The sequence below is a fragment of the Rattus rattus genome, chromosome 7 (genome assembly GCF_011064425.1).
Source record: "Rattus rattus isolate New Zealand chromosome 7, Rrattus_CSIRO_v1, whole genome shotgun sequence".
Taxonomy (NCBI): Eukaryota; Metazoa; Chordata; class Mammalia; order Rodentia; family Muridae; genus Rattus; species Rattus rattus.
In genome coordinates this window covers 83,298,071-83,311,662 of record NC_046160.1, presented here as the reverse complement: position 1 = coordinate 83,311,662, position 13,592 = coordinate 83,298,071, and the positions used below count along the sequence as shown (strand labels likewise).

Below are 13,592 nucleotides of genomic sequence, written 5' to 3'. Positions count from 1 at the left end.
GGGAGATGCCCAGGGGGAGTGCCCTTTCAGAGCAAAGGGCGGGGGATGAGTTGAAGGACTCTGAGAGGGGGCACCGGGATGGGGGCAACATTTGGAATATAAATAAATAAAATAATTTTTTAAAAAAATGACATAATGAAAAAAGTAAGATTTTTTTTTTAATGTCAGGGCTAGAGATCTGAACTTAGATCCTTATGTTTGGGTAGCAGACTCTTTGATTGATAAACTCCTCGCACCTTCTTAGCGATTCTCTTACTTTCTTTTGTCTTTTTGCCTTACTGCACTGGCTAGGACCTCTATAATGTGGAGTAGAAATGAGAGAAAGTGTCCCCACCCTTTTTCTCTTTTTCTTTCCTTCTTCTCCCCCCGACCCCCAGTTTTTTGAGACATAAACACGTCTCTGTGCGTGAGCATGTGTGTGTCTGTGTCTGTATGTCTTTCTTGTGCTTTTTTTTTTGATTATTTTTTGTTTGTTTTAATCTTATCATTACTTTTTAGATACCTGGTTGTTTTGCAATGAAAGAAAGAAGGTGTGGGCTAGGACCCAGAGTTAAGAGAATAAGATGGAGTGACTGAGGAGAACACTAATGTCCTCCTCCAGCTAACGCATGCATGCACACAGAGACAGAGAAGGAATAAAAAACTGATCTGGTGTTCCTTCTGATAGTTGATTTCTGGGTGCAGATATATATGTCCACATAAACACTGCCCTTCCCTCCCCATGTCCCAGGCTGTCCTGGAGCTCACATGCAGGCCACGCTGGCCTCTAACTCAGAGAACTGCCAGCCTCTCCTCCTGAGTGCTGAGGTTAAACACGCCTGACACCACGCTTTGCCTCTCTTTTTTTCCTGTAAAACATTTATGGAACATAGGTTTTTATCATAAAGTATATTCTTCATTTTTCTCAGGTTACCCTCTCTCATCCAAGTCCACACCCTTTCTGTTTCTCATTACAAAACGTACAGGCATTAAAAGTAATAATAAGATAAAACAAAAACAAAAGAAAAAGAAATAGGAGATGGGCAGGTGAAAAACATGCAAACACAGTAACACTCACGTTTACATACACAGAAATTCCACGAAAGCACAAACCTGGAAACCAGTCATATGCAAAATACTTGTACTGTCAAGAAAATGAAATGCTTGGCAAAGCATTAGGAGACAAAGAACCTCCAAAAATACCATTGAGTTTGTCTTGTGTTGGGCATGGTGCCTGGCCTCAAGAGTGACTTGTATACCCAGTGAGACTCTGTTGGTAAAAATTATTTTTCCTTTGTAGGCAGTTACCGATTAGAGAAAGCTTCTGGATTAGGATGGGACTCATGTCCACTTCCTGTCTGTGCTGGGACTCCATGTGCTGCAGACCATGCAGGCGTTGCACATGGCTGCCACGGGTGCTGGGAGTGCCTGTGTTCATCGTCCCGCTGTGATGTCCTCCATCCCTTCTGTCTCTTAGTCTTCCTGCCTCCTGTTCTGCAGGGTTCCCTGAACCCTGCGGGGAGGGATTTGATGGAGACCTCCCATTCAAGTCTGAGAGTCCCAACAACTCTCTTGTGGGTTTCTGTATGTTACTGTAGGAGTAAGTTTTCTGATGAGGCTGAGCACTGATCTGTGAGCGCAGCAGAATGTCACTAAGAGTCATGTACTGCTACATTGCTTTAGCAGAACAGCAGTGTTCGGTTTTCCTTAGGTTCTCGGCCTGCCTAGTCTCAGGTTCTTAGGCCCTTGAGCAGTGTCAGGCATGGCTTCCCTCTCATAGAGTGAACCTTAAATTCAGTCAGACAGAGGTTGCTCACTTCCACAGGCCTGTGCTGCTATTGCACAGGGTGACCAGCAGACAGGTGCCCACATAGATGGAAGGGACTGCGTCTGGGTAGCTGTCTACCTTTTCCCTTCGGTAGTGTGCCCAGTATCTTCAGTACCCGGAGCACTCGTCAGTAACGGTGAAGGCTCTTGGTAGGTACCAGCTTGACTTCCCCACATTCAATTAGTTGTTTTAGGCGTTGTCCTCAGCAGTAGGGTCTTACCAACAGTCTTTGCAGAACCAATAGCCTTACCTTGCCTTTCTCTTGATCCTAGAGGCAAGCTTTCATTATTTTAGTATTAACTATGATTTTATTATAGTATTCTTATAGATATCTTTCCCCAAATAAAGACTTTTTTTCCATTAAATTAAGGAAACACTTGAAAAAGCTATTTCATGAATGAATGTTGGATTTGTTTTCAGTTGCTTTTTCTTCATCTATTAGGATGGTTATAATTTTTCTTTTAGTATGTTAATATAAATTATGTTACTTGATATTCCAGCATCAAACCAACTTTTTTCATTTAATTTATTTTTTCCCCTTATATCCTTATCACAGCTCAGTCCCTCCTCTATTCCCAGTCCCACCCTAACAAATTCCTCCCCTCACGGGGAAAGCTTCCCCATCCCAACCCTGTCTCCCCCTGTCAGCAAGACTAAGCCCATCCTCTCCCTCTGAGGCCTAACCAGGCAGTCTTGTTACGGGAAGGAGATCCAGTGGCAGGCAAGAGAATCAGAGATAGCCCAGGATCCAATAGTTAGGAGATTCGCATGAAGACCACGCTGCATATCTGCTCCAGATGTGCACAGTGCCTGGGTCCTGCCCCTGCATGCTCTTTGGTTGGTGGTTCAGTCCCTGTGAGACCCCCATGGACCCAGGTTAGTTGACTCTAGGTCTTCTCGTGGTGTCCTTGACCACTTGGCTTGTTCAGTTTTATTCCCCGCTCTTTCACAAGACTCCCCGAGCTCCACCTGATGTTGGCTGTGGGTCTGCATCTTTTTCTCATCAGCTGCTGAAGTCTCTCAGGAGTCAGTTATGCTAGGTTCTTGTCTGCAAGCACAGCAGAGCATCATTAGTAGTTTTAGGGGTTGGTTGTCTCCCATGGGATAGGTCTCAAATTGGGGCAGACATTGGTCTGCTGTTCCCTTAGTTTCTGCTCCATCTTTAGCTGTGCAGATCTTGTAGGCAGGATGGAAGGTTTTGTGGATGGGTTGTTGGCCCCTCCCTTCACCAGAAGTCCCACCTGGTACTGGAGGTGGCTACTGTAGGCAGGCTCTATACTCCCTACCACCCGAAGAAATCTCAGCTATCTAGGAGAAACCAAACTTGTTTATGGTGTGTGTGTGTGTGTGTGTGTGTGTGTGTGTGTGTACGTATACAAGTGTACAAATGTTCTCCTCCCTGCCTGCCTGTCTGTCTGTGTAGTGGAATTTAGCTAGCTGATATTTTATTTTGGCTTACTGCTTTTCCTTTCTGGGTTTATGAGGGAAAATGACCTATTATTTTCATCTTTTGTTTGTCTGTCAGTCTTTTTTTTCCCCTGAGTTTGCTTCAGATTATTGTATTCCTTCTTTAGATGCTTGACAGTTTGTCAGTGATGTCAACTACAGTGGTGTTCTCAACAAATTTCAAAACACTGAAATGAACAAGTTTTTATGTGGTATTTATTCTCTTATGCTTCTGAGTAACAAACTCAGAACCTTGAATATACCAGGCAAATACTCTGTCAATGAGCTAGATCCACCCCGAAGCTCATGAAGTATGGTTTTGTTCTTTATACCACATGCAATTGCTGTAAAGCCCAGTGCAGAGTATCTTCACAACACGAGTATGGTCAGGCGCGATAGCACACACCTGTAAATCCCAGCACTTAGGAGGCTGAGGGCAGGGGTCTAGGCCGGCCTGGACTAGATGAGGACACTTAGCTTCAAAAACAAAACAAAACCCCTATGTTTAGGAATTCTGAAATAATTCCTGGATTCTAAAGTATATCAAAAACATTGAAAATTAGGAATTAGTTTGATTATGAAAATTTATTAATATTCTTAGTTTTCATAAAGTTAGATGTTGCAGTATACAGAGGAGAATAAAAAATTTGAGACACAGTCATGTAAATAACATCTCAAGAAGTCAGTAGAACCAAAAGGCAGGATTTAGAGTCTATAGGAGCAGGTGATCCACTAGTGTATGCCTTGATAATTTTCAGGAGTGGTCTACTCCACGTGTAAGGGAAATCTTTGTGCTAAATTTTGCTAATCAAATTAGCTCATGCTGATTTCTTTGTGGAAAGGCTTTTCAATTACTGATCAGTTTTTAAAAATAGTTTAGAGGATATTTAAAATTATTGTTTTGTGTGTCGATAGCACTGATACCCTTTTTATACCGTGGCATAAAGAGTTAGAGCAGTGCCTAATTTTTAAAATCTATTTGCAATATGTAGGTGCAACTGTTACTGTGATTTTTTTTATATTCAGTTATAACGAATTATTAGGATAAATTACTGGTTATAGCTTTAGAAAAAAACTGTAGGAGCTCAGCATAATTGTGCAGTGGCATTAGGGAACACATGCCATCATAAAGGCTGCATGTGACCTATTCCTGTCTGTCTCTGATACAGGCTTTCCGAAGTGTCTCTGTCCATTGCTGGGACTCAAGGCTAGTTTTCTGTCTCCTAGTGGACACTTTAGGTACACTGAAGATGTCTATGATTCCTCTAACACTGTATCCAATAGTTTTTATGGAGTGTGCTTTATCATTGTGTGTGTGTGTGTGTGTGTGTGTGTGTGTGTGTATTATGTTCATGTGCATGTAGAGGCCAGAGGTCATTCTTAGTCATCACTCCTCATCTTGCTTTTCGAGGCAGGATCTCTCTGTGGCCTGAAACTCACCATGCAGTCCAGACTGATTAGCCTGGGAACCCAAGCGATTTGGCCAACTTTCCTACTTTGATGGCAGGCGTGTCCCGTCATGCCTAACCTTTGTGGGTTGTGGAGCTGGAACTCGGGTTCTCATATATTCAAGACAAGCATTGTATTTAGAATTGTTTCCTCAGTCTTGAATGTGTGCTTTTGACTAGTAGTGAGCTCTCTATAGAGTCTCAGAATTTATTTATTTATTTATTTAATAAATAAATAAATATATATGAGTACACTGTAGCTGTCTTCAGACACACCAGAAGAGGGCATAAGGTCCCATTACAGATGGTTGTGAGCCACCATGTGGTTGCTGGGACTTGAACTCAGGACCGCTGGAGGAACAGACAGTGCTCTTAACTGCTGAGCCACCTCTCCAGCCCTAGAGTCTCAGAATCTTTTTAAAAAGTTTAAAGAAGGGATAAGAAAAATGAACACAGGGCTGGGGATTTAGCTCAGCGGAGCGCTTACCTAGGGAAGCGCAAGGCCCTGGGTTCGTCCCCAGTCTCGAAAAAGAACAAAAAAAAAAAAAAAAAAAAAAAATGAACACAGACCAACAAATTGTCTTTCTTTTTACTTAAACCTCTTTGAATTATATTTTATGTGTATGTGTGTTTTGCCTGCATGTATGTCTGTGTACACCATGCGTGCAGTGCCCACATAGGCTAGCAGAGGACGTCGGATACCCTAGGTCTGGAGTCACAGACAGTTTTGAGTGGCCACATTGGTGCTGGTGACCTATGTCTTCTGCAGGAGCAGCAACTGTTTCTCCCTCACTGCTTGGCCTCCTCTCTGGCTACCTGTACAGTTTTGCTTTTAAAATATTTATGTTGGCTTATAACCATTTTAGTAAAATATTAACTTCATGTTGGAGTCTCGTTGGTTTTTGTTCATTTCCTATTTCTTGCCAGTGCCTTAACTGAGAAACTTTTTCTTCCAGGTTCAGGAGCAAGTGCACCCCACCCTGTCGGCTAACGAAGAGTCTCTCTATTACATCGAAGAACTCATCTTTCAACTGCTCAATAAGCTGTGTCTGGCTCAACCGAGGACTGTTCAAGATGTTGAGGTAAATGCTATCGTGTCATCTCAGAAGTCATGGAATGAATTTTAGATCTGAATCTTTGGTATTCTAAATTTCTATGAAAACTAAAACCACTGAAATTATGTGTGATATATATGTTCAGTACACTTTCAAGAAATATGTCATCAGCTCAGTTTATTAAGAAAATGAAAGTGTTTAGAAAAAGTGTGTGAATAAATGGAATGAAAAACCTTGAAACGTTATCTCTTATGATAGACAAGAATTTGTCCATCAATGTCCCCGCCAGCAGAACGCAGGATTCTGTAACAAGCCTTTACTGTGTTACATCTTCTTAGTGTTACAGCTTTTTACAGCTCTTCTTAGTGTTACAGCTCTTCTTAGTGTTACAGCTCTTCTGAACAGGGACCCCGAAAGTCGGTTATCTCAGGGATTGGTGGGGCTTGGATCACCCCACTTGTCCTCCAATGAAAGGCGGAGAATGAATCACCTCATTATAGCATTAATTCGTCAACTGACACCTGGTGAGTGTGCAGTAATTGCTTGGCAATGGAAATCCTTGCTCGCTTTATATCCAGACAAGGCTGATGTCGATCTTTTGGTTTAATAAAATGACTGGTCTAGATCTGGGTGTCACGTCAATCTTGTCCCCTGTCATCGTTCTCATCCAAACTTTTTACCCCTATCGCCACTGGGCCTCTCTTAGGTTGGTCCGAGTTCGAGAGGAAAGCGTATACAATGACTCCACATGACTGTGACAAAATGATCTAGGCGAACTCTTTCAAAGAGGCCAGCCATATGTTGGGAGAAGCACCTTTTTAATGGTGGTCAGACAACCATTTGTGTCTGGCATTTTTTAAATGGCCAATAAGCCAGAGACCTACACCAACCCAGGAGGACAATTCCCCCGGGACAAACATGCCCGCCAAACCCATGAGGTAAAGTCTTCAACTGTGATGGGGTCCAGCCTAGTGCTGTTGAGGACAGCAATCTGCATCAGCAATTGTCTTGATAGTTGCTCTGCTTTCATGGACCAGTTTCCAGATAATTCAGATTTCTTTGCCTGTTGGAAAATGCTGAGAAAAGTTAGCTTTAAAGAATAATGCATAAACTCTAAGGGAGGAAACACAAGACAGCTGTGTCATATGATACAGTGCTTCAATTTGTTCTTGAACTAAATCTATCCTTTGATTGGCTAATAGAAGGCCAGATGCCAAATGGGTATTAAATTCTTCTTGTATCTCCAGTTCTTTCTACAATCTGATTGACAGTCTCAGTCCTGTATTTGATTGGTCATAGAGATTGCAACTGTGAGCTCTTGCTGCAGACAGCACAATGGCTGAAATTATGGCTGCTCCAAAATCTCTTTTGGCTCTCAGCAAATTGAGAATAGGAAAGCTATCTGGTTTGCCTCCACTGGGATTGGCAAAGGAGGAATCTTAACCATCACTATGTGTCATTGGTGCCATCCCAGCATTCAGCTAAATAGCAGACTACATCAGAGCTATTACAATTTAAAGCACCATTGCTGACATTAGTGCTTATCAGAAAAAGGTGATCTAGACATACTGAAGTCTTGGTATTAGTTTTAAAGAGGTTATTATATTGAATATTGATCAACCTGGTATCAAGCTGAAACATTATACAGCACTAAGTTCTCTCCCATCAACCTAGCAAAGGGGGGGTCAGGGATGTATATGCCCCTTGCTCATTGGACAGCACCCATTGAAACCAAGGCCAGAGATTATGCTTGCCAGTCTTATTCTCAAAACAGAAAATTAACTGGCATGGGTATTGGCCAGGATCTGGCAATAGCCCACAGGGTGAGCGAATTAACCTGTATTACCATTCCCAGTAATAATAGTAGGGTTCAGTCTCATCTTCAGGAAGAGCAGAAGGCAATTTTGAGTCAACCAGGTACCAAATTGGATTTTCTTGATTCTGCGAAAAACAAAATCGCCCCCCAGATCTCGAAATCAGGGATCTGGGCCACGCCCAAAAACTTTACTTCTGCATTGTAGGTAGAGTAGCATGGCAATCCACAGCAGAGTGGCCATGCATCCAGAATTAAGAAATTTAGAGTAAAAGAGCTAAAAAAAGTTGTTCTTTGGTGTTCGGGTGCTGGCAATTCCCTTTTTGTTTTTGTATAAGCTCTTTTATAGATGTACTCTTTCCACTTGACCTGGGAATTGTATGGTAAGCCTGTAGTATGACCGACCTGTATTGTCTGGCAAAATGCCTGAAAGGACTTTGCAGTGTAGGCAGGCCCGTTGTCTGTCTTGAGACTATCAGGCTTTCCCCAGGCTGCCCATGCCTCTAAGCAAATGGCTAAATGGCATTACGTCACCAGTCATCAGAGAATAATAGAACAGGTATCAATAGAAACATGAGCATATTTTAAATTTCCAAATTGAGATATGTGTGTGACATCCATCTGCCAAAGTTTTAGCTGGATCAGACCATGAGGGTTAATACCCACATGAGGGGGGTGGTGAAATTGAACACAACTCTGGCAACTTAACACTCATCACAGCTGCAGCTCTAGAGATTTTAAATTTTTGTTGAAGAGCAGGTACATGAAACTTTTGATGAAATTCTCAGGTTAGATCAACTGAGCTGAAAAATAAACTCTCTACAAGTACTAGCATCCACTAGGGCGTTATTACTGGTCATGGACCAGGCAAATTAGTATGGGCTCCGAATATGTTGTATAAAAAAAATTTATTTTTTCTGGCCCAAATCAAATTTTGTAATTCTAAAAGAATTTGACATACAGTACTAGTCGGATCGAATTGGCCCTGCAATTTCAAGTGAGCGCACTTAACTACATAAGCAGAAAATTTAAAAATCATGAAATCTTTTAAAATTTCAATACAATTTTACATTCTGTAATTTGGGGTACCTGGACTGTATTGCACTAATACTGGTTCTTGAGAATTAACCATATAGGGCACCTTACACCTGTTTTGGAGCCATCTGTATAAATATCTAACGCATAAAAGCTTGAGGCAGTGATCTTAGGAAAGATCACTGATGTTCAGTAAAAATTGTAGCAAAGGATCCTTTTAATGACTGTCAAACTCTCCATCAAAACTACAGCGTATTATGGCCCAATCATCTATCAAGGCACACAATGTTTCTATTTGAGCTGTTGTATATGGTATAATAATTTTCTTGGGTAAAACACCAAAATGCTGAACACAAGATTTAATGCCTAAACAGCAAGCTGTGCAACAGCAGAAGGGTAATATTCAAGGGTCTTATTAGGAGAAATATGGGATAAATCCAAAGAAGTGACCTTGTTGCCATAATACTCCTTTTAGGCTGACAAAGGTTCTCAGTATACAAAAAGGAGATCCTCCTTTTCCTTGTACCTTCTTAGCATTGCCTTTTCCAGTCTTTTTCTTCTACTTTCCTCAAGGATAATCGTGCTTCCTTGGTTAAAGTGGGGTGAAGTGCTGAGAATCCTTTCAGGATCTCAGAGTGGCTGTAAATCTACATTGGGCATTTTAATATAGGGTCAATCCAATTTATGCTTCCTAGTAATTTTTTGAAAATCATTTAATGTTTTAAATGATCTTTTTCGTTTTTTGAGGGGAAATACTATGAGGAGTGATTTTAGTTCCAAATATTCTCCCATTTGGCCCATTTGAACCTTTTTCAGGTGCTATGAACAATTGATTGTTTTCAAGCATCTTAACCACTTTTTGCATAGGCCGCTTCTAGGTGCCACAATCTTCATATCTCTCCTTCTCACACTGAGCAGCCTTTGCTTTAGATCAGCCTCATCATCCCAAAAATCCAGTCTCCAAAACACCCTAGTCTATCCTTCATGCTACAAGGTTTGACTGCCAATTCCTACATATGAACACATGATAAAATTCTCAATACCTCAACAAAGAGACATTGCCTTTAAAATCTTAGAAGCCTGGTTTCTAGGATCATCCCAATTTAGACCTGTTTCAAGGATTGGCTCATGCCACATGTTGTCTATGACTCCATCCAAATTTACTGTCCTTTCTGTTACCAATGTTACATTTTTTTAAACCATATCCAATAACTAAAAGCCAATAGTCCATAACCAAGGCATGTAGAGAATATTCATACATTTAAACCAATCAGAAACAAAAATGAAGTGGCTACACATACCTTTAATATTTAAATCAATCACCATTTTTACCTTTTCTAGCTGTAGTTTTAAGAGAAACACCTTGTCACCTGTTGAGTCCAATAATCTCAGTCAAAGATTTTTCTAAGAGAGACAGCGATCAATTTTAGAAGCTGGTGTCTTTAGGATCGGCTAGTGTAAACATTTAGCCAGCCCCTGGGGAGCTTCAGGCTTCTATTGCAGGCTCCAAAAGCCAATTGAAACAATTTATTTGTTCCTTTTTTTGAAAGGAGCAAAGCTACATCAATGGGTGAATCAACCAGCATTTAAAGTTTTAACCTTTTCTTTTAAACATGAAACACAAAACATTCAAACAACGAGAAGAAAAACCAGACATAAATTGACATACATGGACAGCTTGGTGAAAAAAGGAAAGACAATAGAAACAGAGGAAAAGAACTAGATGGTGTTCCACCAAAGTGACACAGACATCCTGCATAAAGAAACAAGAACCAGAAATAAGCATTTCTCAATAGGAGCCAGCAAGGAGGCAAGACGTCTCCCACCTCCTTCTGTTCCCAGGAGAGCTCCAAAAGTTTAAGCTCATTTTTCTTTTGAAAGCATCTGTGGAGAGTTCGGGAGGACTGTTTTCTCAACCCCATTCTTTCTCTTGTTTGTCTCTAGTCAGGGTCCAAAGACTAAAAAGTATCTATGAGAATCGACTTTGCTTCTCTAGATTTTAACATAACTCTAAAAGAACACACAAAAAACATTTTACCATTATTACCTTGTCCCCACCACTACCCCAAATCTTTATCTTTGCACATGCTTTCAATTTCTGTGATCCTTCTGAATTCTGCTTACTGGGGCCTTTAAAATCTGTATCCACCACCTGAGTTCCCATTCGAGGGTCAATACGAGTCTGGTGGTGGAATTGAGGTTTCCAGTCCTGTGCTTCCCTTTGTTGCTCTGCGGAGGCCTGGGACCCGGTTCTACCTTTTTTTCACTTTCTCTAAGCTGTCAGTGATGCTTTAGATTGTTTGACATTTCTAAGGTCAAGGCTTTTAAAGAAGAATATATCTTATTTGTTTCCTGGTTCTGATTATCCTCTTTTTTATCTCTGCCTTCTTTCTGTTCCTTTTATCTTTTTTTTTTTTCTTTTTTTTCTTTTTCTCGACCTTTTTTCCCCTGACATACTTTTTGCTCTTGCAAGGACCCTCTGACCTGTCCTAACGGCTCTAAAGAGGGACCATTCCCCAAAGAGGTTTTGGTCCGGCTTAAGCCATCCCACAAAGAAAAAAAAACAAAATTACCAGCCTTGCCCAGGATCCAGGTTTCTTCACAACGGCTCTCCACCTGGCCCATATCTTTCTTCCTCATATATGGCTGCCTCTTCCTCTAATTCCTCCTCCTCTGATCTGACAACTCTTGCTCAGAGTCACTGCCAGCTGTTCTAAGGCTTAATTTTTTTTAATGGATAATCTCCAGATGAGATACCTATTTTTTCTCCTGCAGCGTTTCTTCCTTTTTTTGTATCTCTTTTTTTTCACTTTTGTTTTAGTAACCTTTTTCTTTTGGGCTCTAGCTCCGTTTCTGACATGCTCTTAAAGGAAGGGGCATGCCTCTGACTCCGCTCCGTTTCTGACAGCTCTTCCAAAGGGGCATGCCTCTCAGAACCTTCTCCCTGAATCCTCTTCAGCAATGAAGGGTCCCACCCGGGTTTCGCATATATTAACTTTAGGGATGAGCCTGTCCCGAGCAAACGATAAAAGCCTTCTGTGTTACGATCTTCTTACAACTCTTCTTAGTGTTACAGCTGGGACCCTGGTAGCAAAAAATCGCTCGGCTTAATAGACAACAGTATGCTTTATCCTTTGGGATTGGTTGGGGCTTGGATCCCAAATGAAGAATCAATTAGCATCCCGCACATGTGCAGTACCGCTGTTCACCACTAGAGGGAGCCCTAGCACGGAAAAGCCTGCAATCGCTTATATCCAGACAAGGCTGGATGTCTCTTTGTTTATTAACTCTCAGATCCTGACTTGCTATAAAGACTGGAATTATAAAGGAGGAGTGCTGATGAGTGGGCTCATAGTCTGGAATCAAGCAGACATCTTTAGAGGAGATTGAAAACACAGCGACTATCAGAGGTTAAAATCAAGAAAATAAAAGGTGTCAACCACACCTATAATCTCAGCACTCACAGGTAGAGCGGAGGATCTCTAGAGTTTGAGGTTAGCCTGAACTTAACATACAAAATGAAGCAAGTAGCAGACAAGGAAAAAAGACAGCTTCCTCCCCCAGATTTGCAAAATTATTGAATAAAAACTCAAAACAGAAGATATGCTAATTGTCTATAAGTACATGGAAAGTTTCTGAAACTCAGAAGCCACGTGAAAAATGAAAATTCAAATCATAATGAACTTCTTTCCTAGCCACAAAAAGTGAAAAAGTACAGAGAAGGGTGGTGGTGGTGGTTATACTACACACAGGCAAGAGAGCAGACTGCAGAAGGGAAGGTGGTGGTCGTTATACTGCTCACGGGCAAGAGCGTAGACTGCACAGAACTTTACAAGTGGGAGTTTCAATGCTATAACAACTATGCAAAATTGTTGGGCAGTTTCTACTAAAGTTACTTCTATGTCTAACATATGTCCCAGCTGCTGTACTCTTAAGTATGGAGAATGAAAATAAATGTTCATAAGTGACATATATACAACCAAGACGTTTAATTTGTAATAGCTAGAAGTTACAAAAAGTTCAGATTTCCATCAATAATAAAGTGTGTGTATTGGTTACTTTCACGTAACTGTCATCAGAATCACTGTGAGAGGACAGCTTCAAGGAGGAAGGATTCGTTTCAACTCAGTTTCAGAGGATTCAGTACACAACCTCTTTTTTTTTTTTTTTTCCTTTGGAGCTGGGGACCGAACCCAGGGCCTTGGGCTTGGTAGGCAAGCGCTCTACCACTGAGCTAAATCCCCAGCCCCTCAGTACACAACTTCTTTGGTCCTTGTGTTGGACCAAGTCATGCCAGTACAAGCAGAGCCAGTGAAAGAGAAGGCCGCTCACCTCACAGCAGACAGGCCAGAGCATGGGCATGACTGGGGACCGTGAATATGCATCAAAAGCACATGTCTAGTTTTGACCCACTTCCTCCAACTTGCTCCTACTCCCTAAAGTGTACAGAATCTCCCCAAAATAGCAACACCATATATTAACACATGAGCCTGTGAAAGATATTTCACGATCAACCTGTATCTTTTCCCTTTGCCCAAAGACTCATTACCATCTCATAATACAAGTACATCTTGTCTATCTCCAAAATTCTGAACAGTTCTAACATTGTTCATAAGTGTAAGCCCAATGTTTCCAACAAAATCAAAGCAGTCTCTTAGCTGTAACCCTCTGAAAAATCAAAAAGAAAATTACTTCCAGTATCCAGTGGTACAGGGTGAACAGTTCCATTGCAGAGGGGAAAGGGGAGTCGTAGGAAGCATGATAGGACCAAAGTAAGGCTAAAGCCCAGCAGGGAAGGTATTGTAGCTCTGGTTCCAGCAGCCAGAGCAAGTGATACTGACATGTGAGGTCTAACAGGCTAGGGCAGCCCGACTCCTGTGGCCTTCCACCTATAGCTGACATGACGTCTCTCTCTGAAGCCTGACGTGGGATATAGTTCACATACCTGGTACTTTCAGCATCCCGATATCTCCATGGCAGCTTAGACT

General features: G+C 41.5%; 1 protein-coding gene across 2 annotated transcripts in view; it reads left to right on the top strand.

Moving 5' to 3' along the window:
- Window positions 1-13,592, top strand: part of Sos2 (SOS Ras/Rho guanine nucleotide exchange factor 2) — a 111,905-nt gene that overhangs the window by 29,843 nt on the left and 68,470 nt on the right. For both annotated transcript variants that reach the window (XM_032907861.1, XM_032907860.1), the window contains exon 2: window positions 5,658-5,783. In XM_032907861.1, the coding sequence (XP_032763752.1) occupies window positions 5,658-5,783 (126 nt within the window). The remainder of the gene's footprint in view (window positions 1-5,657; window positions 5,784-13,592) is intronic.